Source organism: Neolamprologus brichardi, chromosome 3 (assembly GCF_056152115.1).
Source record: "Neolamprologus brichardi isolate AB-2024 chromosome 3, ASM5615211v1, whole genome shotgun sequence".
Classification (NCBI taxonomy): domain Eukaryota; kingdom Metazoa; phylum Chordata; class Actinopteri; order Cichliformes; family Cichlidae; genus Neolamprologus; species Neolamprologus brichardi.
The window spans coordinates 44,933,585-44,957,713 of NC_142106.1; the positions used below are offsets into that span (position 1 = coordinate 44,933,585).

The 24,129-nt window shown below is 40.6% G+C and overlaps 4 protein-coding genes across 4 annotated transcripts; 3 read left to right on the forward strand and 1 right to left on the reverse strand.

Moving 5' to 3' along the window:
- The first annotated feature begins 5,617 nt into the window (after nt 1-5,617).
- On the forward strand, nt 5,618-6,835 carry LOC148104371 (uncharacterized). Its single transcript, XM_087838356.1, has 5 exons — nt 5,618-5,663; nt 5,804-6,148; nt 6,335-6,445; nt 6,589-6,623; nt 6,716-6,835. The coding sequence occupies exons 1-5, from the start codon at nt 5,618-5,620 to the stop codon at nt 6,833-6,835; spliced, it is 657 nt and encodes a 218-aa protein (XP_087694482.1).
- Nucleotides 6,836-11,197: 4,362 nt separating this feature from the next.
- Nucleotides 11,198-12,150, forward strand: LOC102798617 (TRAF-interacting protein with FHA domain-containing protein A). The gene has a single exon (XM_006810780.3). The coding sequence runs from the start codon at nt 11,198-11,200 to the stop codon at nt 11,537-11,539; it is 342 nt and encodes a 113-aa protein (XP_006810843.2). The 3' UTR covers nt 11,540-12,150.
- A 3,490-nt stretch (nt 12,151-15,640) lies between these two features.
- LOC102787994 (RNA-binding protein 4.1-like) lies at nt 15,641-19,301 on the reverse strand. The gene is made up of 4 exons (XM_087837735.1): nt 19,192-19,301; nt 18,311-18,729; nt 17,570-18,199; nt 15,641-17,245 (listed from the first exon to the last, which is right to left on the reverse strand). The coding sequence occupies exons 2-3, from the start codon at nt 18,717-18,719 to the stop codon at nt 17,592-17,594; spliced, it is 1,017 nt and encodes a 338-aa protein (XP_087693861.1). The 5' UTR covers nt 18,720-18,729; nt 19,192-19,301; the 3' UTR covers nt 15,641-17,245; nt 17,570-17,591.
- Nucleotides 19,302-20,712: 1,411 nt separating this feature from the next.
- Nucleotides 20,713-21,844, forward strand: tifa (TRAF interacting protein with forkhead associated domain). Its single transcript, XM_087839416.1, has 2 exons — nt 20,713-20,849; nt 20,972-21,844. Exon 2 carries the CDS (start codon nt 21,009-21,011, stop codon nt 21,612-21,614), a length of 606 nt encoding a protein of 201 aa, XP_087695542.1. The 5' UTR covers nt 20,713-20,849; nt 20,972-21,008; the 3' UTR covers nt 21,615-21,844.
- Nucleotides 21,845-24,129: the final 2,285 nt, after the last annotated feature.

Below are 24,129 nucleotides of genomic sequence, written 5' to 3' on the forward strand. Positions count from 1 at the left end.
GACGTTTGTGTGCAGCATTTTGCGTATCAGCATAGCATTTGTTAGTAAAGCATTCTTCATTGCATCAGCGTGTGTGTATCACTCTTCATTGCACAAGCGTGTGTATGTGTGTGTGTGTGGATCACTTCTCAGTGAATTGAATCAGCATTTCGATTTGTGTGCGTGTGTGTGTATCATTTCTCAGTCAATCAGCGAGTGGATATGTGTTCATATGTGTGTTTCTCTTTCTCTTCTGAGTCAGTGTATGTAGATGTGTGTGCTTGTGTGTGTGTGTTTGTGTTCATCACTTTCCTGTTCCGGTGTTCTGGGTAAACCAGGGCCTGAAGCGCACTCTGGGGTCCTGCCCTCCCCCTTTTCAGTCCGTTTGGGTCCATTGGTGCTGCTGCCCAAAGTTCTGTCCATACTGGTTCTGGCCCCAATTGAGGCAGTCCTTTTCTCCAGTTTCCTGCATCTTCTCCTTGTCCAACTCCTCTTTAACTTGACCCTTTTGCTTCTGTAGCTCCTTCAGGGTTTGCTCCTGTGTTGGAGCTTCTCGTCAGGTTTGGCAACCTCCTGGTCCAGCAAGCTCCGGCCTGATTTAAAGTCCTGTATCTGGGACTCTAAGCCTGACTGATGGGTTCGATTAGCAGCCAGCTCCTCCTGAGCCATGCTCAGTTTCTGCTCTGATGTCTTGAGCTCTTACTGAGGGCAGAAACCTCAGAGTCTTTTCCGTACACGTCAGATTGAAGTTTATTGATGTTTTCCTTGCTTTGCTCCACGGCCTTCTGCAGCTCTGCTGTCCGGCTCTTCTCAGAGGTCAGCTCCTGGCTGAGCCCCGACACCTGTGCCTTCAGCTTATGTTCTTCTGCTGCTTTTGTCCAATCTGAGGTGCCTCCTGACCTCAGTTACTACTCGTGTCTCTGGCACGCCCTTTTTGCTGCCCGATCATCCGTGTTGGTCCGTCACTGTCCTGCACAGTTTTAATGCAGAGTTGTTAAGGTCAGCATTCTTTTGCTTGGCCTCACTTTTCATCCGGGCTTAATAGGCGTCTCGTCACAGCTCTGTCAGCTGAAGCCGTCTGGAAATCTCCCCCGTATAGTGAAACGGGCCTTGGATTTAACGTTCTCCGTCTCCGCTGCATGAGATCTTTTTCCTGCAGCACTGTTGACATTCTCAGGCTGTTGTTGTGGGTCCAGCTGCTGTAGCATTTGGTCAGGGTCACATCAAAGATGGTAGAGGGGAGAGCAGGAGTCTAGGTCAGCCTCGGCTTTCCAGGCCGACAAAGCAGCCTGTAATTAAGCATAAAGAGAAAAAACAAAAACAAAACAAAAACAGACGAACAGGAAAATTATGTTGTTTTGGCTGTGTTATTCAGAGAGGGGAGAAACACCGGGCCAGGTCCTATGTCAGCCTTCTCCCCCCCTTTTTTTTGTTTTTTCTCACTATATAATCAACTCATAACCCACCAAGTTGACAGGACAACACAGGTACACGTTAAAATTCTTAAGATCATGTTTAATAATTCAAAAAAGGAATTTTATTTCATTCAGTAATCACTTGTATTAATCAATCAGAGGAAAACATGTCACAATTTGACTCTTTTAACCACTAAATTTGTTGTTTCATCACTGGTTGGTCATACCAGTGTCTTTCTTTTTGAAGTCAAGTTGTTGTCCTGCAACCCAGAGAGTTTATTTGTTAGTAGTAGATAAACTTTATCATGTAACAACAGGTGTATGTTAAGTTTCACTGCTTTAACCTTGCTGGAAAATCTTCACGTGTTCATGAATGTAAGCTGTTTCTTCATTGCGTGTGTGTGCGTTTGTGGGTGGGTTATTTTAACTTTTTTCTCAAACAAGGCATTTCTCTAGTTGTGTGTTTTTAATTTTGTTTCCCAAATTTTGATTTCCCACCTTAAATAACAGCATTCCATGTCTTCAGCCAGGAATTAGAGCTTGCTTGTGAGATTCAGGGACACATGGTGCCAAAAACAATTCAGTGAAAAACTTGCCTGAAAATTTCCAGTGATGGTAACCGATAACTGGAGGAGAAGATGTCCTTTAAGCTTCTTTTTCGGGTGGGGACAAAGTGAGAGGTCAAGCTGTAAAATTTTGAGCCAGAGCTTGGCCTGTCTGTCGTCCCAATTTTGTTAATCTATCCTTTTGCTGCTGTACTCAGGTTTCCAGGTTGAGAGAAATCCACCTGTATTAAGAGACTAAAACATTCATTTACTATTTTTCTTACAACATCCATTTGGTTCATCTGCCTAGATTTTACTCTCTCTCTCTCCTGGTGCATAGTTCACACAGTCAGGCAGTTGCCTTTTATGGGCATGCATATTTCCGGTCACTCACCCCCAGGAGCTGCAACGCCGTCTCTCCTATATCAAAACCCAGCCAAACATTAAACATTCACCGTAGTCATTCAAAACTTTATTTATAATATTATAATCAGCAAAATCAGCGTTTTAATTACAGGCATGTATCATTGTTTGCAAATCATAATTATAAAACTCAATAACACGCTAAACAGGAAGTCCTCTGTGGGCTTCACAGCAGCCACCTCATTTGTATGTTCACACACTGTCTAAAAATAGCTCGCAGTGCTGCAGCGCGCTGTCATCACACACAGCCTCGTTTCACACTCAACTCTCTATGTTATATTTACAAAGACGTCTTATATTTACAATCACTCTCAGGCCTGAAAGTTTTAGCACCTACACAATTTTGACAAATTTAAGATAACGGGTCCAACCGAAGAAAGTCCAACTTTTTTGTAATCAATTAACCAGTATCAGACTCTAAATGTATCTGGCCTTATCTCTAAAGTCCCTAACTCAATTTAAAGTGTCCAAAAAAGCGCAGATACCGTTCAACACGGTAAGGAGACTCTAACTCCTAGCTTATTCCAGGATGCCCTGTACCCCACAGTCAAGCCAAACTGAACTAACCCTGTTCGCCGACAGGTCAAGGTCACGCGTCCGCGGCCAGGAGGGAGCGTAACCTCCGGGCTATGCGCCTCTTAGTGGACTCTAACCACCGTTCTCACAAAATTTATAATACTTTTAAACCGCCGTCAACCCTCTAAAACAAGAGTATGACTGACGCAGATGCAACGTTATGGACAATGGAGACTCTAACTCGCAACATGGCCAACACAGATGCAATCCTTAGACCAATGGAGACTCTAACTCACAAAATGACCAATTCCCTATCAAACTACCTGGGACTCTAACCCAGTATTATTTTCCTTTATCTTGGGACTCTAACCCAGTATTATTACTTATAAGCTTACTTCAAGTTTCAACACTCATGAGATTTTTCATCAAAATCAAAACAGACACTCACCGGCAACTTTTACTGAATAGACATTTAATTTTATCGTCCAATTCAGCACACTTCGGATAAAATCAACAGGCCTGTGCCTACCTCTTTTATAAAGGCGCCTGTCCACTCAGTTCGATTGCCGGATAATGTCTGCCCGTCTGACCACCTCGGACCGTCCAAGCCTCCAAAACTTCCACCCCAATACCACAGGACGAGCCCCCAAAACTGTTACGGATTCAAATATTGGGGATGGATACAAGAGGAAAACCAAAAATAACCAAACTGGTCCGGCCGGGTCAAGTCAAACGATGATTTAATGAATACACGCGTGGGAGATGGACACCATACAGCAGACAGCATCTGATCTCAAAATGGTGGAGCCTTGATCAAACTCTTATAGCCTCTAGTGGCCCCCACCTAATCATAAAAGCCTAAACACTCACATTCTTTCTCACACAGCGCCTAAGCTACGACCTTGGCTCCCTGTTTATCTGCTCCTGCTGAGATGGGGCAGTATGCTCTGTTCTCTTCTAGTCAGACAAATAAGGCGATGACTTTCTGTGAACAGTATTTTCTTATAACTCAGCAGTATAATGCATCATAAAACAATATCATTCATTCACAATAAATCAGCAGTCTAATGTAATGCAAATCAGTTTACCAAATGTAATAGTTATCACCTTCTTCTAATTCAGGAGAATAATGCAAACTAAAACTACATAATAATTCACAATCTTTAATTAGGGGTCTAACATGGCATAAAATAATATTATAATCCGACAATGTCAATCAGATCACTTCAAACAGCTGCCTTGTCAAGGCCAGTATATGGCTTGTTGTGCTTGGAGAAAACCCAGGCAGCCTGCTGAGATGTGGTTATTTTCCCTCTCTTGTTCAGTTGAAGTTCAGTTAAGTTTCAAAGCATCATTTTTTTTCTCTGATGGGTCTCTGACTGTTCAAGATATGACTCTTTGAGGTTTGAATACTTTGTGGTGTTGTGGTAGCTCAATTTATATTCTTCAGCAACAGCGACAGTTTCACTGCAAATGAGGTTTACAGGTACAGCGTTTCTAAGAGTTGCCCTATGAATACATATCGGTTCAGTCTTCATTATAGCAGCGGTTTTCTACATCAACTTTCTGCTTGAGGTTGTGTTGTTGAGGTTAAGGTTGAGTTTTCTTCACAAACCATGACATTGCATGTGACAGTGATGGACAGCATGACGGTCTCACAAGTATGAAGCTTAACATATCACAGTCGGCCTCTTGTGGCTTGTTGCTGTACCGATAATGAGTCCATCAACACTGACCAGGTGAAGAAATAACATCAACTTGGGAGGAAAAATATAATGAAATAATCACATATTACCAATGATACTGTATTATTTTATTGTACAACAGCATCTGCCCCTCAATGTCTGTAGTTGCCGACCCCTGCCATAAGCTCATTCAAAAGTTAACAGACTCGAGATTCTTTATTTGTCACATGCATAGTTATTCAGGTACAACATGCTATGAAATGTATCCTGACACGCTCCTCGACTGTGCAAAAGGGGGAGAGAAGAACATTACATACATTAAGTGAATATATACATGGTGGACAATATGTGCAGTAAGTAGCATTGTATGCAGCAAGTAGGTGAATTTTGTACATTAAACGAATTAAATAAAATAGACAATCTGAAAAATGTAAATGAAAAATCTGAAATGTGCCTGTGGGTATTAGAGTGTCTAGAAGAGAGTCCCGTCTCAGTCACTTATAGGGTCCAAGTCATTAAGCTGTTTTCCTGTAGATTTCTACAGGACCAAAGTCTTTCTTTGCAGCAACATCTATTGCCATCTGGTGGCTTTCTGAGAGAATACAGGCAATGGACTTACACATTGGCTTAATTTTTCCAACCCAGAAGCTGACATCCATATTTTATACCGTCTATGGCCCAAACCGATTCAGTTGGCACTCACAATCCATAGCCAGAATTAAGTGTGATTAATTGTTTTTTGCTTTTAATGGAAAGCTTGATGAATTATTAAACATGGTGTGTACAACATACTTTCATGGTTGACAATTTATTTTTAATTTGGTTAATTTGTTTATATGTGGACAATCATGTAATTTGTCTCTTACATTTAATTTTCTCAAAGCAAACGGTAACATTTATACAAACAACCTGAAGAAAGCAGCGCTGGAGACTAATTAGCAAATCACCAGTGTTAAACTGTGTGTAGGCGTGTTCATATGTGTGTGCTTATAGTAGAAACCACACCTTTTCAGACCTTTGTGTAGAGCTCCATTTCAAAGACATCGTATGCACAATGTGGAGCTGTCCCTCTCTCACAGTTTTATTGCTCCTCAGCCTCGGTGAGTGGAATTCATTTACACAGAATTGATTGTATTTTCTATACGATTCAGTTAATTCATTTGCCAAAACATTATCTTGCATGTCCAGTTTTTTGGAGTTTTTTTTTTTTATTTCTGTTTTGTTTTGTTCTTATTTCCAGGTTGGATCTTCGTCTCTGTTTCTGATTCTCAGACTTTGGAGGTTCAGTCTGGAGAAGAAGTCACGCTGCTGTGCTCCAACTTTTCCAGTTCTTCCACAGAGATATTCTGGTTCAGAGTGACCAAGAGATCTGAACTCCACTGTATCTGCTCTACGTCCCAGCCTGATGAACCCGTTTCATTCTGCAAGGGACTTCAAAGTGGAAAATTTGAAATGAGCACCAACATATCCACCGTGTTTCTTAAAATCAAACAAGTGGATTTATTGGACTCGGGGCTGTATTTCTGTGGAGCATACTTAAGCAATTATGCAGTTATTGTTCATGCAACAAATGTAGAGGTCCAAGGTAGGAATTTTATATTGATTTCATTTTGATGAATGCCATGAAAACATGGATCTAAGTTTTAGATTCGGAATGTTGAAGTTGGAAAATCTTCCTAGCATTAAAACTTAACAACACTAAACTTAGCATTTAATTTATAACTGTAGCACACTTTGTCACTGTTATTTAATTCACTTATGTTTCTCATAGACGTGTTCGATGGATTACCGAAGATGATGAGTGTGGTCCTGGGTGCTCTGACAGTTTTTCTCATTATGGTCGTCATCTATCTGGCTGCTAAAATCAAACATCTCCAGAAAGGTATTTTTGATTCCACAGATTTTCACATATACTGTTGCTATATAACAGAACCATTTTTCTTCTTGTTTAAAAAATCCTTCAATAGCATTAGTTAGAAACATTGCAACTAAAATAACTGTACAATTTATTTCTGTGCTTTGCAGTACCTCACACTGGAGAACAGAATCTACAGGAAGAGGTGATGCGTTTCATTTTGTGTCCTTCCTAGACTACGATGTTTCTTTTTCTTTACCTGCTTGGTTATGAGACTGACAGTTCTTTTATTCACAGAGCCAGAGCTCAGACCCGGATTATGCTGCTGTGACATTTCATCCAAAAACAGAAAGTCACCACAGGCTGGCATCAGTCAGAGAAGTGAACCCAAATGTTATTTATTCCTCCACTAGATAGAATCAGAAAACATCTGGAACTGTGTGGAACTGAGGTTTTATTCTTGATTTTCTGATGTTTGTTTGGTGGATTTCCATAGCTGAAAAAAAATATGAATAAAGGTTGGACAAAAATGAACAAAAAGAAAATTTGTTTTTTAATTTCTTACTATGTGCTATTATTGTAATTGCATGTTTTTTTTCTTTATAATTCTAGTAATGGCAGAACATCTCACTGGCAGAACATGTCTTTGTTTCATATAGTCCTGTAAACCTGATTGATTACTTTTTGCCACTGTTTTTCACTGCCGTTAGCATGAGACAAGGCCTGGGTATCGTCTGGGTATTCTCCTGATAAGATAGCACACGATGTCATCTCCTCCCAGATTCAGATAGAGGTGATCTGTGATCTCCTGAACAGTGTGTGTATTGGCAACATTGGATATGTGATATGTAACATCCCAGATTCTTTCAATTTTTAGGTCTAAAGAAATTAAGACCCAGTTAATGTCTCTGCACTGCCTAGCCAGCTGGTCACATAAAACCAGGCACTGTCCTCGGTCAAAAGGAATTCAGAGTACCACCCAGTCAGGGTACCAGTGGGTAGCAGGTCGGGGTCTGTATGTCCCTTCACGGATGTGCCTCCCCAAATCATCACCGCCCCACTGCCAAACTGGTGCAGGTGATATTTACTACAATTCTGTAACGGAAACTCTTTTTAAACTGCACAGATTACTGAGAGCCAAATATTCAGGCACACATACACAATTTGCAGTAGTTTGCCCACAGTGTGTGGTTTGGTCTATGCTGTATTCTAAACAACAGGAAGAAGAGCGTTCACCAGCATGCTAGCATTTCCTGCATCTTTCACAATTTAGCCACAAAGGACAGTAGATAAAGTAATAACTGACTGTGCTCGTGCTGTTTTCTCAAGCATGGTGGTCCATTAGTTCTGGAGAATGTGTTAAAGATCAGACATGCAACACTTTCACGTCCTGCAGGTTCTTAATATTGTTTACTGAATAGATTTTACTCCAATATAACCAACAGTATACAAAAAGAAAAGGTTCTAAAGTCACAGTCATCTTTCTGACTGTTCTGTGACAATGGCAGATGACTTGTCTCTACAAATATTCTAGACTTACAATCCCTCTTTGTCACAAAGCATGCAGACTGCAGTCATGTTATCTGTACTGTTGTTTGAAGTCTTTACAGAATTAAATAACACTCAGAAAGACAACCTGGTGGTGTGTGACTTAATTTATTTCAAATTTCAGCGAATGGCTGCATGACATTGTCTCCATATAGGAAAATAGACCTTACCCTATAAAATACATTCAGAAATCAAGTTGCATTAAACACTGTTACCTTTTTGTATTCTTTTTTAAACCAGTGTTATCAGTTGACTTAATCATTGTACTGTGGGGACCAGGTTCTATGTCCACCTAGAACACCAGGGCAGATAAAGCTTGTTAATTCACTGGTTAAGACTGAACTGAAGTGTCCAATTCGAATAAACAAATTAACATGTACAGCACTCTGCTTCATTCTAACCACAGGGCGATCGTGGCTCAAGAGTTGGGAGTTTGCCTTGTAATCGGAAGGTTGCCGGTTCAAGCCCCGGCTTGGACAGTCTCGGTCGTTGTGTCCTTGGGCAAGACACTTCACCCGTTGCCTGCTGGTGGTGGTTAGAGGGCCCGGTGGCGCCAGTGTCCGGCAGCCTCGCCTCTGTCAGTGCGCCCCAGGGCAGCTGTTGTTACAATGTAGCTTGCCATCACCAGTGTGTGAATGGGTGGATGACTGGATGTGTAAAGCGCTTCGGGGTCCTTAGGGACTAGTAAAGCGCTATATAAAGGGCTATTTACCGGCTATTTACCATTTACAGCCCATGTACAGGATCTCAAAGATAGTCCCAGACTTACTTCTCAGTAAGTGCTGAAACTGAATTACTGTACTGCAACTGTTGGATTATTTACCGGAATGATAACTGCTCTTTTTCCCAGCTAAAATAATAAAAATAGTAATTAAACTGTTTCTCAGACTGGGAGGTCCAGCCGGATGAAGAGGTCACCCTGAGGTGCTCCAACATCTCCAGAGTTATAACTTACACATTGTGGTCCAGAATAGATGTTAACAGAAACAAGATCAGAGCATCGCCTCTATGCACTGGTCTAGTGGTGATGCAGCATTCTGTCGTGGATTTCAAAATGGAAAATTTGACATGAGCGCCAACATCTCCTTTCTTAAGAGCTTTCTTAAGTTTTGTCCACTTTATTGATCGAGCAGAGCAATGTTCTAGTTTAATAATTGAGCTGGCATGTTTAATAATAACTGCTTTGACTGCTGTTCTTGTAGTGATGATCGTGGATCTCCTGGTGAAAATCTTCATCCTTCAAACAGATCAGGTCAACCAGACGAGTGACCGAACAATAGCAAACGTCTTTTTTTCCCAGAAAGTAAATGAACCACTGCCCTGATCCTACTGTGCCCCCTCAAGAAACTGAATTATGTTTTACTTGTCATCAAACAGCTCGTCCTCGGGTCCCTTCTCTGCATTCGTGACACTCAGTTTCACCAAGCCTCGGTTTTTCCCATGACTGAGTCTCGACAGCCTTACAGAGGGCAAAGTTTTGGATGATGGTGCATTCTGTGATTGTGCCATACTCGCTAAAGAGTGTCCTGAATTGTTCCTCGTCTGCCTTTTGGGGCACATTTCCCACAAAAATATCTTCACCATTGTTAAATATCTGAATAAAAAACGTTTAAAGACAAAAAGGAGAGAAAAAAATAGGACACTTGGAAACAGGATTAACTTAAATATTGATGAAAATAAATGAAAGCAACAGTCCTCCTGATGTCTTAGAACAGCAGCAGGATCGCAATTACTTTTTTGTATTTGTCTTGTAAATTACTGCACTCTTGTGGCCATAAGCAGGTACTGCATCTGAAAGCGTTTTGGGGGAGGTAGTTGTGATCAGATGACAAAGATGGAGCTTGTGAAACAGAGGGGAGAGCAGCATTTTTGGACAGCTCTGGCTTTGATGGGTGACTACTTATAGCTGTGAACCCAAATCTACAGCGTGGTAAATAGACTTTGAAAGCGTACAAGCTTCTAACAACAGTCTGCTAGCAAGCAAAGCTAAGCTAACACTCAACAGCACTGCAGAGGTGAAAAGCGGCGGAAAAACACGGAGGTTAGGAACTATCCCGCGTTTAAAATGCGAACAATTGTAAATATCGTGACAAGACGATATACATGCTCTGCTTGTTTTAGCCGCCACAGCGATTTAAAACCCGTGGAGACGTTTCCTTTTACCGACTTCCGGTGCTTTTTTGCCTGCCTGCCACGATACAAGCTAGATTCGATGACAAACACAGCGCCACCCCGTGTATAGGAGGGCGCATTGATCTACTGAAGGACTGGTTAATTTAAACAAAAGTGAACCAGTACTTTAGACCTTTCAAGCCAATGATAACTAATAACTCTATGGTACATATAATCTACTTTCTATTCAATATGCCCAGTACAGTTAAAAATTACAATACTGCACTATTTTTTGTCTGAACAGCCTTAAACAAACTTCCTGTATCATACCATAGCCCTTAAGTAAGTGACTTCATAAGCTGTGGTATAAAATGGTTTGTACATGTTTGGTCATATCCACCTCTCCTTCGACATTTATTAACATTAGCTTTTCTCTGCTTGACTCATATCGTGGCAGAGGATTAGTTAATGTGTAACAGTTGAATATTGCAGAGTTCCTTCTTCCCGCTCTAGTTTTAGATACTGTGAAACAGATGCTGTGCATTCATGTCAACTTTAAGGGTCATCCATGGACTCCAGGTGGAGATTTCACCAGTGTAGTGTGACATTCATACGCTCATCCATAGAGTGTGTGTTAGACTACTCACCAGGCTATGAGAATATACTGTGTCAATAGTAGCCATGCAGTCACAGAGTCCTCTCTTAAGTATTTCTTCACTAAACACGTTTTTCAGGGAAATTCTATTTTCCTGACTTGTCTTACAGAAACCTACCCTAAATTCTACACTGTTAACAAAATCAAATCAAATAAACTTTTTTTTTCTTTTCCAATAACGTGAACTTTACTTCATCCAGAACAGTCTTTCTGATATTTGCAGATTTGCACTTGAAACCAGCAGGGTTACTGCAGAGCCAATGAGGAAACTTCCTTGAAACAAAGACAGCCGCTTGTAAAGAGCAGTAGTCATAAAGACTCATTCATATTTTTCTCTGGCAGCGACAGCACAGTTAGTTGAATATTTTTACTGAGATACTTTGCATTTCTTGTTTTCCATTTTACCGGTTAAAAGCAGTGATCTTCTACAATTTGAAAACTAAGTCACACTCTTACCTAAGATTATGTTTTTGCCTTGCCTCCAAATCAAGCTTTACCATCCTCAGCAGAGCTGTAAGGGCTTTTATGGTCATCTTCCTCTGGGAACCAGAAGAAGACACACTGCCGACGACCCTCTCAGGCTGGGCCGTGACACAGAAGCCTGTGCCTACATCCTGCTTGATCCCCGGGTGTCCCATAAGCAGCTGGCGCTCTATGCCTACCACATTCCCCAGAGCTCAGAGATGCTGTTTACCATCCAGAATCTGAGCCAGAGGGGGAAACTGTCAGTGAACACCTCAGCACTGGGATACCTGGAGAGGATGGATCTGCCAGACAAAGCTCTGATCCGGTTCTGTTTATGTTAGTGAACTTACAGGCAAATTGCTGTGATGTTGTTACCTTAGAGTTCAAGCTGGCTGAGACAAATCTGCCCTCTTTGTACCCAGTAGATATTAAAAAAAACTCTGATCATAATATGATTACAGCTACATTTAAAGTGTTTTAAATGCAAATGTTTTAGAACCTAAAAGCTACTTGTTTCTATATTTTCAGTGTAAGAAATTAAACTGTTTTTCTGCACATGGTTTTAGATAATGTTTGATGTGACTGCCAATTATACACACTTTGAGTTTATGGAAATGGTTTATAGAGGCCTTTACCTTGAACACAAACCAATTTGGCTTATTGAGACAGGTTTATCAAGAGATCAGATAAAACAGTTACAGTTATAAAGTGATCTACATACACGACAAAGTGCAAACCCGAATAGTTTCAGACACAGCATTCTGACATTTTGTCAGATGAATATGATTAAATATAATTTATAATTCTAATTTCCTTTGTGTGTCTTCAGTGTAACAGTTACAACGTGGTTTTCCAGCTCAGGGCCATGCAAGGAAATAAAAGTGACATCCGTAGCTGCAGGTACTGCAAAAGTCTTAGATAAGTCCACATAAACCCCCTTAAAGTGTCAACAAGAAGTTGTTTAGCCATCAGACTGTTTGGTGAAGCAACATAATGCATTCTAGTTTCAGTCTGACAAACAGCAACCGGTTACACAAGTGTAAATAAGAAAAATACCCACAGTATATGGCTTGAAATGAAGCAAAATGCATCCTAATGTTACTGCAGAACAGTTCACTTCACCTTTAATTTGGCTCTTGCACATATTTCTGTAAGCTTCACAAAGCCAAAACAGAGAGAATGAGGAGGAGCTTCTTCCCCCAGGCTATTCGGGCCCTGAACCAGGTGTAGGACTGGACTCTCACACACACATCACTATAAGACTGGACTCTCACACACACCACCACACATTTCCTATAATTTATAATCTTGATAATCTCTTTCTGCTATTTGCTCATTTTTTACTGTAAATTTCTAAGTTAATTTGTAAATTTTGTAGTAACCTGTAAATTGTAAATACTGTAAAACTTTTTTCTGTCATTTAATGGTCAGGCATTGCACAGCTACAAGCATTTCACCCCCATGTCATACTGTGTATGGTTGTGTGTGTGTGACAAATAAAATTTGAATTTGAAAAGCCTGTTTCAGCTTCAGCTTGGCTAAAATGCTCACTTTAGACCGTCTGCCTTCAGCATCAACTTTGTGTGTCAGCTGGCTTGCTAGTTTCCAGTTTCAGTGTGTGTGTGCCTGTATGCTTGGTGTTTGGTGAAACATATCGAATATATGGAAGGTCAAAACAGAAAAAATACTTTGGGGAATGTAGGCTACTGTTATTGCATCAATACTAGCCAGTATGGCAGGTTCAGACAAAAACAACAAATTTTTGTTGCCATAGTGAGACAATATAATTTGAATTAGGCAAGCCAGCCATAGAGACACACAGGTTATCCGTTACCTCTGGGTCAGGTCCAAAAACTAGTTCTTATTGCCGTAGAGCAAAGTCCAACCTAAAGGTTCATGTTCCTACATGACTGAATTTACAAAGGGGAAACTCCGCTGAAGCTGTATCAGATTGTTATCTTATCTCATGCTACATGAGATGAGCTGGAGATGCTCCAGCACGCCTATGACTCAATCACATTTCCCAGAAAAAGCAGATAAAATTATGCTTCTCATTCTTTGGCTAAACTTGATATTTTACTTTCAGTTTTACTATGAATGATTCTCCTTTGTGTTCTGCTGGGAAAATCAGTGTTACACACACACACACACACACACACACACACTATATACATATATAGAAACTAAAAGTTAGTCACTTTTTAAGATATATATACTATGCTGCTCTATACAGCATTATATATTTTTAAAAATACCTTAACTTCAATAAGATGAGGAGTTAAATTAATAAGAATCAAACCTAAATACACAATATGATTAAGACAAAGTTGGAGGGCTCTTTCTCCCCATCACTGTGTGTCACTTGTGTCAGGTTTACAACAGGGAAACATCCTCTGATGAGTTTGAAGTTTCTGGTTACTCAGTGACTATTGAATGCAGCTTCCACACTCTGGTAATAGAAGAGTATTTATTGTCTCACTGCAACTTTCTGCAGATATTGTTTTACCGCTGTTTGGAATTTATTAGTCAAGATGGGGAAGTATCAGGACGCTGTTACTGCTCTGAACACTTACTATAGATAACATCACACAACATAAGTTTGCCTTTAAGAACTTTGCCAGAAATTCTCACTAAAATATTAATATTCTTGCTGAAAGGGTTAATGGTAACCTAAAGCCTGAGCAAACATCACCCACTAAGGTTTGCTGGCATAGTGAAACTACAACTTTTTAAACGGATCAATTTATGCCCAATCCTGCCACATGAAGTTAGTTATGCACTTATGTATTTATATAAAAAGTAGGAATTAATGTATACAAACTGTCCTAAAGTATAATTTTTTATAGCAAAATTGAAATCCTTATTTTTAACTGATTTTGGTTATGGGACAGAAAAAAAGTGTTTCCCCATTCCATGACAATAAGCCTGACTTTAGTTTTGTAGTATAAAATCTGTTAGATTTACTTCCTCAATATAAAATTGAGCAAAGAGCTTTCTCCATGATATAAAAACACCTCCTCAGATATCATAGCTCTGCTACTGTTCAATTAAAAACCAGGATGTTAAGAAATTGCTTCTTGTGCACGTGTTTGAAGACAAATAAATTTGGACAGGGCCAATGTGCAGTAGCAAACAGAACTAAACAATGCAGTGAAAACAGTGACTCAAATGGCAACCAGCCAAGTAACTAGACACACAGCATGTAAGTTAACAGAGTCCATGTTGTTGTTTTTAAATATTTTATTGATATTTGTAAAAATCCAAAAACTAACAATACATTAAAGAAATTACTATGAAATTCCCACACACTTAACCAACTTCATGTTTACAAGGGTTTAAAATCTATATTTATAATATATAGAAATATCACATCTTCAAGTCCAAATGTAGTGTTCTGTGGTAAATCCTTCAATTCATTCAATCAAAAAGAAAAAACTGTAAAAATAAATTATTCAAATTTCCAATTTTAAAAAGACCTCGACTTTCCCTAAAAGCTGCCATCATTTTTTTTAAATTCAGATGCATTTGAAACCCTACTGCTGGCATCCAATCTGTCAGCAGCAAAGCATAGCGTTCACAGTCTGTACAGTGTACTTAAAGAACAGCCGGACAGTTTTGCAGACTAGCTAACACCTCTGAACCTCAGATTTCCCTAAAATAGATAAGAGAGAACCCAAATAAATAAGTGATCCAGTATTAGCCATCTATGAGCGATGGAATGACACAAACCAAAGCACCACTGTTCTTATTTAACCCCACTAACCCTGCCCCGGCAGCCTTCTCACTTGTCCCTATTATCATTAGCAAACTGCAGACAGGCAGACGACAGTCAAGTTCTTCTCCATGCAGTGATGTCACACACATTTAACATTAGAGAATGTGACAGATGTCTGATTACTTAAAAATGACCTTCTCTTTCAACTGCTGGCCCATGGCCCAAATCCACACTTGCACTGTTTATTCATTGGAGTGCACGGTGAGATATACTGAGTGCTGATCCATACTACCTAAGTGGAAGTGGGTTACAAATCCCTAAACCACAGGTGTCGAACTCCAGGCCTCGAGGGCCGCGATCCTGCTTCTTTTCAAACTAACCAGCCCTTCTAGCTTCTTATTAGCAAAGCACACCTGATCCAGGTAATCAGCAGCAGGTAGTGCAGGGATCTCACAAACAAGCCTGGAGTTTGAGACCCCTGCCCTAAACGGTCTACACCAGGGGTGGGCAATCTCAGTCCACTGCAGGTTTAGATGTGTCCTCAAACCAGCACAGCTGATTTAAATGGCTAAATGACTCCTCACCATGTCCTGAAGTTCTCCAGAGGCCTGGTAACGAACTAATCATGTGATTCAGGTGTGTTGACCCAAGGTGAGATCTAAAATCTGCAGGGACACCGGCCCTCGTGGACTGAGATTGCCCACCCCTGGTCTACACCATGGGTGTTGAACTCCAGGCCTCGAGGGCCGGTGTCCTGCAGATTTTAGATAACATCTTGGGTCAACATACGTGACATTTTGAAGAGGTAATTTAGCCATTTAAATCTGCCGCCCTCAAGGCCTGGAGCTCAACGCCTGTGGTCTACACCGAAGCAGGCGTACTAACCAACAATTACACTCACAAGCCAGGTTTTTCACAAAGTGGTGAAACTATTACACACACCATAGAAACCACAGATGACAGTGGAAGTTCATTTAACCTTCAGAGAAGCACAAGGGCCTTAACAGACTCCACAAAACCAAACTGAGCTAACGTTTGTTCTCAACTTTCCTTCACCTGTTCAGTCTGACTAGCTTAAGACATTCGTGGAAGATTTTCCAGCATGATGATGTTTTTCCCCAAAAGATGCGTAAGAGTGGATCATTCCATCACTAAATAACTGACCACACCTGATGGTTTTCTCTTATTCATGTTCTCTGCATCTACCTTTGGTACTTTCAGGACTTTTTGGCATAAAGAGCCTAAAGAAATCCCCTATTTTTTTCTGGCTACTACACAAAACTCTTAAATGAAAGTAATAATTCACCTAAAAGAATCATACAAATGTGGAATGTGTTTCAGCACTACATCAGCATTCTTTCCAATCCAGTAACCTGTCACTTACCTTTTCACTGTGAAGGTGTCCAGAAGTTGTTGAGGTAATACCCCCTCCCCCTCCCCAATATGACTCAAGGTAAACCAGTCTCACCTATCAAAACCAGTGTGGGTTCAGTAGGTTTAGAGAGCGCTAGCTTTTCTTTACTTGCCTTCAACTTTGGCACTGAGGAAAGACGTCAGACGCCCTGCTGAGGAATAAAAGCTGCAGCATTTCAGACAAGACCAGTGAGGAAAGTTTGGGCGTGTTTTTTTTAATCAGCGTGACGATTTTAACAAGCTTGTCTCACGGTATTTCATCGCTAACAAACGGATAACTTTTAAAATAATGATATTTTCCGGTGACCCTACAACAATATTTGAATCAGGTTAATTAGAAGTGTTTGACAATGCACATATAAACGCTCTGAGGAGACTTCCGACTGACATTTATTTTCTGTAAGTTAACAGTTACTTCCTGCATGCATCGAACTCCTACATTTGAGCAGTTTAAGTTTTTCACAGCGGTTTGTTGTGCGGTGTAAAAGTTTTACATGATGGAGTCAACGTGCAGATTAGATTTTATACCAAACAAAGTTAAGTTCAGTTAAATCTACAGTCACAAGTATCGCCTAGAAACTGTTGCTGAACTCATTCAGCTTCTCTAAGGTCACAAACAACATCAGTATTACTCAAACGAAAAAAGTACAAAAAAAATAAAATAAAAAATAAACACCTACTCCAGACGGCAAGCAGTAAAAGTACTACAGCACAATTACATATTAAAACAACCAGGAGGAAAAATACGAGTGTAAAAATTGCCTCAAAGTAATAAAAACAGAAAGAGACGTGGACGTCGGCTATTCGGTTCCTCCTGTCAGCATCGCAGGGGAACGTTACGCGCTCAGCCACTGACAGGGAGAGGATAGAGTCACGTGCATCAGGAGGCGCCGAGCGGCGACGCAGTCGGACGACAATCCTGAAAAAAAGAGCAAATGACAGAAATGAACGATCTGCAACTCTTGAATACAGGACGTTGTTCCACGTTATTTCTAATTCGACTTGTTTTTCCCGAAATTCAGAGAGTCCATCCTCAACAGTGCATCTTTGTCGTATTATAACACACTTAATACTATTTTATTATCTGAAAAGCCAGTTAAATGGATCGACGTGCATTACCAACGAATTTACTTGTGGAACAGCACCTTGTACGCATGCTTTTCAAATCCCCGGCTGCCTCTGCCGTTACAGGAACGCTGTTTTAGGAAAGAGCAACACCAGTCTACCTCAGACCTATCCTCACCTTCAAAATGCGCCGCCCTTGCTTAATAAGCGTAGCGTGCAGGCGGTGGCGGAGGCAGCCGATCTGCGTAGGGGTCCCTTGCACGTGGAACTCCGTATGCAGAGCGATCATAGGAGTAGCCGTTACTGGCAGGGGGCACTGGTGTGGTAGGCGGTCTCCTAAGCGGACTTCGATCTCGGGCGTAGTATGAGGACGGAGGAGGTGGAGGAAGGGGCCGACGCTCGTATGGGTCGAGCGACGAGTTCGGAAGACGGTCTCGGACGACGGCTGACGGGGGAGGGGGAGGAGGAGGCACGCCGGGACGCTGGTCGTCGTAGGTGGCCATGCCATACGGACGGGCTCGATACTTCTCATAGTAATCTACCACGCCATATCTGTCCCTCTCAGCATCGTAAGGGCGATCTGGATAAACTGCTCGTCTAGGGGGAGGGGGAGGCAGAGGAGGGGCGGGGTAACCTGGGGGTATGTGGCTAAGACGACCCCTCATGTAGCCAGGTGGAGGAGGCTCGGGCCACTCTCCTGGATAACGTGGGGGCCAATAGCCACCCCTGTCTGGGGGAGGAGGGGGGTAATCATCCCGTTCTTCATGTCTGGGACGACTCTTGGAAATCTGGACATGGATGCGTTTGCCTACATTAAAAAATAAAAAGTAAAAACACAGGTTATGTGGGCTGGTTTATAATAAGGCAACACTTTAAGGTTTCTTCCTGACCTCCTTATAATGTTGGTAATCTCTCTTACCTTGAAATTCTGTGTTGTCCAGTCCCTTGATGGCATCCATGGCCTCGTCAGAGTTGGACATGTGTACAAAAGCAAAATTTTTAACAACAGCACACTCTGTGACCGTGCCGTACTCCTCAAACAGAGCACGCAGCTCATCATCAGATCCTTTCTCTACATTTGCTACATGTAGTTTGACTGAGCCCTGGTTCTTCCCGTGACTGGCCTCCACGTTGATGGGCGTGCCGTGCAGCTTGTAGAGGTGCAGATTCTTGATGGCTTTGGTGGCAGCCTTGCGGTCGTCCATGTGGACGAAGGCAAAGTTTTTGATGATGGCACATTCTGTGACAGTGCCATACTCGGTAAAGAGTGCCTTGATTTCATCCTCGTTTGTCGCTCTGGGCAGATTTCCCACGAAAATCTTCACCATGATTACAAATCTGTTTCGAGGTAATGCAGAGTGTTAAGAGAGGGAAAAAAAACAGACAGTTACAATTTTTTTAGTACATACTATTGAAGAGTACGTTTGACCCTTCCTCTGAGTCTATAAAAACAGCAGCGTTGTTAACAGGCCCGCGCATAGTAAAAACCTAGAAGTCGTTCACGGCGGCACAAGTACCAACAATTTAATCATTTTAAATCATTATTACCAATAAATCGTTTCTTTCATATCTGTATATGTCTACAAAAAGAACAAATGAGCAGAGTTTAAACGCCGCTCGTGTAGCCTGTTAGCCCCGGTTAGCCACGCTAACAGACAAAGCAGCGCAGTCGATGTTCTCGCGCAACGAGGCTAGCGAGCGAACAAAGCTACCGACGTTAACAAGGTACTCCACACATACCTATGCGCCAAACAAGTACATTTATATAAAGACGTAAATTTAATTTTCTATTTGCATTACCTTTTAGTCGGCGCTCACAAAAAGGAATTGAAGTCCCCTTCGAGAGGTTTCCTTTTGCTAATTTCCGGTTGTGTCTTGCCTGTGGCTGCCAGCTGCACCGCCCCCCTCCGCCCGGGCGTGCGCAGTAATCTAAAGTCTTCGGGTAAAACAACAATTTTACAACTTTACAACTTTTATCCGCATTAAATGTTTTACATTATACACCCAGTAGTCTATAATATATCTATTTTTCTACTTTACACGTCTAATAAAAATAATAACAATATAAAAAAAACTAGCTATAGCACTGTGCTTTGTTATAAATACCCTACATTATCTTACGGTACACTTTTGTCCATGTTTTGTAAGTCACCCCGTTTCTTATTTATTAACCAGTAACATTTCACAACTACATTTATATGGTGAAGAAAAGAGAGGTACGTTTTAAACGTACTTGGTTAATGTGTAACGGTCTATTTTACGAGGTTGCTTCTTCCCGTTATAGTTGTAAATACCGCAGGATGGGAAGATGGGAAGCAGTGTCTTTAGTTGAGTCTGTTTACAGTAACTAATTGTGACACTTCTGATAACATTATTATTATTTTTCACTAACCCCAGCCACCCCAGTAATGAAAAGCGACTTTTCATTCTGAAATAAGTAGCTAAATTTTGACATACATAAAATTACATTCCTTAACAGATTACCCAGTTATACTGCGTTTAAAGAAACAGATCTCATTTTGTATTTTAAAACATTGTTGCTTCTGAAAAACCCCTATAAGTAATTTGTTAAGACTGCCGAGATATGCAAAACATAAAAATTATCACTAGTTAATCAATCCTCTTGTAAAAATTCTTTTTTTTTATTCATTTACATTTACTTTTTTTATTTTATTTTTTTTACAAAACATCATTAATGTCCTCTGTTTCACATCTAATTGTTTCTTCTGTATGTTTGCATGTCTGTATTTTATTTCTCTGCTTTGTTTACATAAAAAGTATTGTAAATAATCATAATACACGGTCCAAATGAAGTTTTAAAAGCGTTTCTGTCTACTCCGGTTGCGTCATCCTGGAATTTTCAGTGTTGTAATGCTGCATTCAGGTGCTCGCGTTAAAAATCGCACAGTACAGCAAACCAGCGGAAAATAATTTAAATTGTAACAAAGACTCCAGTGAATTATGTTGAATTAGTATTTTTCTTATTAGCATTTTATTTCATTTTCTTTCATTTCACGTGGCAAACTGTTTGCATTGACTTCGCAATCAAACATACATAAATATTTCAAATTTGGGTAACGCCATTACTGTCCAGTCTCCTGATTTAACAGTAGACATACTTTTACTTTAAAAACTGCACTGTGTATTGTAGTGTCTAATTCTTGGATGCTATGTTTTTCAGCTTTTGAATGAAAATTTGTATTTTTTTTCTTTTATGTTGCATTCACAAAATTTAATTGAACCTGAGAGTAAAATTTCTGGATTTGCACTTGAAAGCAACACTGTTGGACCAACAGGAAAACTCGCTGAATAAAAGGCAACAGCTTGCAAAGCGCTGCAATCAGTCTTCCTGTTTTCGCAGCAGTAGCACCGTTAGATTCTTGTAACTCTACAGTTTCTTTCTTTCCCGTGAATGGAATAAAAACCTCGTTCTTTAATTAACAAAGTTTCACATTCAGGTAAGGCATCTAAAAAAAAAATGTTTGTTGATTATATGCAGTACGATTTAACCCTGCTTTACAGATAAGATGGTCTATTTTCACTGTATGACTAATTTTTTTGTCCTTTCTTTAACTATCAGCTGTCTTCTTCTTTTCATCTGGAGTTATTCTTTCACAATGAATGTGTCTCTGACGATGGAGACAGAGGAGGACCTCCTGACTTGCCTCCAAATCAAGCTTTACCATCCTCAGCAGAGCTGTAAAGGCTTTTATGGTCATCTTCCTCTGGGGACCAGAAGAAGACACGCTGCCGATGACCCTCTCAGGCTGGGCCGTGACGACCAGTCCTGTGCCTACATCCTGATTGATCCCCGGGTGTCCCGTAAGCAGCTGGCGCTCTACGCCTACCACATTCCCCAGAGCTCAGAGATGCTGTTTACCATCCAGAATCTGAGCCAGAGGGGGAAAATGTCTGTGAACACCTCAGCGCTGGGATACCTGGAAAGAATGGATCTGCCAGACAAATCTCTGATTCGGTTCGGAGAGTATGAGATCCTGATCATCCGTGAGTCTGGTGAGGCCATGGCCAACTTTGAGGTAGAGTTTGAGGTGCTGGCAGTACCTCCTTCCAGAGAGACATCCATGTCTCTCTGGAAGGAGCAGACATCCATGTCTCTTCCTCCAGTCATGGAGACATGTTCAGATAGTAGGATTAGTTTGTCAGCCGAAGATAGCTCCTTTGGCCCCCAGGAGAGTGATGAGACTCTTCCTTGTGATTCATAACCAATCATTACTGCTTATTCATGTGTGACTTTTTGTTGTTGTTGTTATTTACTCGACTTAATGCCAATTCAGTGCATTTATTACATTAGACAAGAAATCCCTCTTTGTATATGTGAAATCAATATTTTGCACCCTTTTTGTATCCTGTCTACATAAGCTGCATTGATAATTTTGCAAATACTGTTAAAGTGCAAAGTTTGAAAGTTATGACTGAGAAATAAACAGTTTATCTGGAATACAGTTGTCTGCATGTTGTTGATTATTATTTTGTTTTTGGGGTTTTTTTTGGGTGGAACCTCTTACTCTAAGGCAATCATTAATCAAAGAATGAAAAAAGTGTGGCTTTGCATTGAAGACAGAAACAGGTTTTTCTAGAAATCATTGAGATGAAGCGGTAACCTTTCAAGCCTGTAGAAATATGAGATCTCCACGCAACCATGGCAGCTTAGGGGAAAACGCAGCACTATTCTAGAAACAACACACATTTATAGAGTCGAGAAAAGGCATTCCTAGTCTGGAATGTGGTCACTGTCGCTGCCATGCAGGCGGTAGTTACGAGTTTCACATACTCTAAATGATATCTAGCAATGTATTTTTGTGCTCTGTGGAGGACGTAATTGTGTGAGACCACTACTTAAAACATCATTTATGCAATCTATACGAGTCCTACTATACTGTCAGGAGAAATCAGTTGAGCAGAATGAATAGATTTCTTCTTCCCCCTGTTGATTTATTTAATTACTGCTCTAAAAGTACATTTAACTGTATCTCTCCTGTCTTTATCAAATCAGTTCAAATTATTCAGAATTCGGGTTGAAATGGTTTTTCACCATGAAACAGGAAAACAGGAAAAAATCTGCCCACAACTACCAAGACAGCTGGTCCTCTAATTATGTCAAACAGAAAAGATGCATCCAGGTTTCAGAGAAACGTAAAGGTCAGAGCACACAAACCAGAGGGATGTCCTCAACTACGAAGATAGCATTAGACATGAAAACATTGTACGTCTGATCTGTGTATGTGGATAACCTCAGATCTGAATTTACAGGTTTCTGGTTGTAGCTATGAGTCGAGGCAGATTCTTCAAGATTAGGCAGCCCATCAAAGTTGATATCTCTGAAAGAACGTCCTCTGGGAGGTGAGAACTCTCTCAAACAGTGTTGTCATGGAAAGACGATTCCCTTCATTGGCTGTTATCCTGTATGGCAACTAAGAAACCAAATCCCACGACTTCAAAGCCTTAGCTTCCATAATGGACTTTGGGTGTTGTTATTCTGCCCCTTTCAAGTTCCTCAAACCCTGGCCTGAACTTTCACCTTCCAGCTCCAATGTCTGTCCCCCTTCAACAGTTTGAGGAAAATGCTTCACTCAGCACTCTGTCATACCAGCTCTGATCATTGAAGTGCCACTGGTGACATGACCTAACCAGTTTTCAGTATTCCAATATGTTTCATTGATCTGTTGTAATTCTTGTGAATTAAACTAAAAATTTAACTTTGCCATAAATCCACATAAAAATGAGACAAAATATAATTCTGTGATCAAATAAGACTTGATGTCCACTACAAAAGACTGAAGATAAAGAATAACAAGTAAAGAAATAACAATTTAAAATCTAAGTATTAAAAAACAAATTTCTTCTTGGATGAGCCACAGCCAGCGCTCACGATTTCCAAGTATTTATGTTTGATTTAGGGGAAAGTGACTTAGGGACTAGAGGAAATGATACTTCGCTCTTTAGCAGATCCAATGAACTCACTTCCAGTTTCACTGTTCGTCGATTAGGCATCTATAGTATCCATCTATGCATTCTGCCCCTCACATCTGTTTAAAACCTGGATTCAACACTCCTCTGCTTTAACTGTCTGGTTTCTCACAAATGAATAACATCATGTTAGTGAGTGCTGAATAAGCACAGCTGTGGAATCGTGGAAATAAAATCACACTGACTCATTGTGCTTTAGGTTTTTGGGGAGGGAGTATGTGATGACTGTATGTTGTAATGCTGCAGGCAGTTCCACTCCCCTCCGGTGAAGATAACACTTTGTAGCTCAAAAACTACACTTTTACACTCGGCCTGAAACCAAAGCAATATCAGTCTAAGTCAGTTTATATGCTGAAGTCTGACTTTTATAGATGCTTTGTGCTCAAATCAATGTGTAAACAATCACAATTAACCACTTGTAATTAATGATATGTGACATTTAAAGATCTCATAATAACGCCCCGAAAGAACACATTGCTGTCATATAGCCGGGGCACTTGTGGTTCCTGGGATATTTAAAAGTAAAATTGAAGGAAGAGCCTTCTGGTTTAAGATCCCTTTTCTGTGAAACTAACTCTCAGTTTAGATTCAGGGGAAGACACCCTCTCTACTTTTAAGATTAGGCTTAAAACTTTCCTTTTTTATAAAGTTTACAGTTGGGGTTGGATCAGGTGATTGTGATTCCTCCCTTAGTTACACTGCAACAGGCCCAGGGTGGTAGGGGCTTCCTCTCAGTGTTTCTTGTTGACT

Bases quoted from the DNA above. Each gene is read 5' to 3' on its own strand.
- LOC102798617 (XM_006810780.3), top strand. From the start codon at position 11,198: ATGTTTTTGCCTTGCCTCCAAATCAAGCTTTACCATCCTCAGCAGAGC.
- tifa (XM_087839416.1), top strand. From the start codon at position 21,009: ATGAATGTGTCTCTGACGATGGAGACAGAGGAGGACCTCCTGACTTGC.
- LOC148104371 (XM_087838356.1), top strand. From the start codon at position 5,618: ATGTGGAGCTGTCCCTCTCTCACAGTTTTATTGCTCCTCAGCCTCG. The intron at 5,664-5,803 runs GTGAGTGGAATT...TCTTATTTCCAG, and splicing joins TTTATTGCTCCTCAGCCTCG to GTTGGATCTTCGTCTCTGTT. The intron at 6,446-6,588 runs GTATTTTTGATT...TGTGCTTTGCAG, and splicing joins AATCAAACATCTCCAGAAAG to TACCTCACACTGGAGAACAG.
- LOC102787994 (XM_087837735.1), bottom strand. From the start codon at position 18,719: ATGGTGAAGATTTTCGTGGGAAATCTGCCCAGAGCGACAAACGAGGAT. The intron at 18,200-18,310 runs GTAAGAGAGATT...TTTTTAATGTAG, and splicing joins GGACAACACAGAATTTCAAG to GCAAACGCATCCATGTCCAG.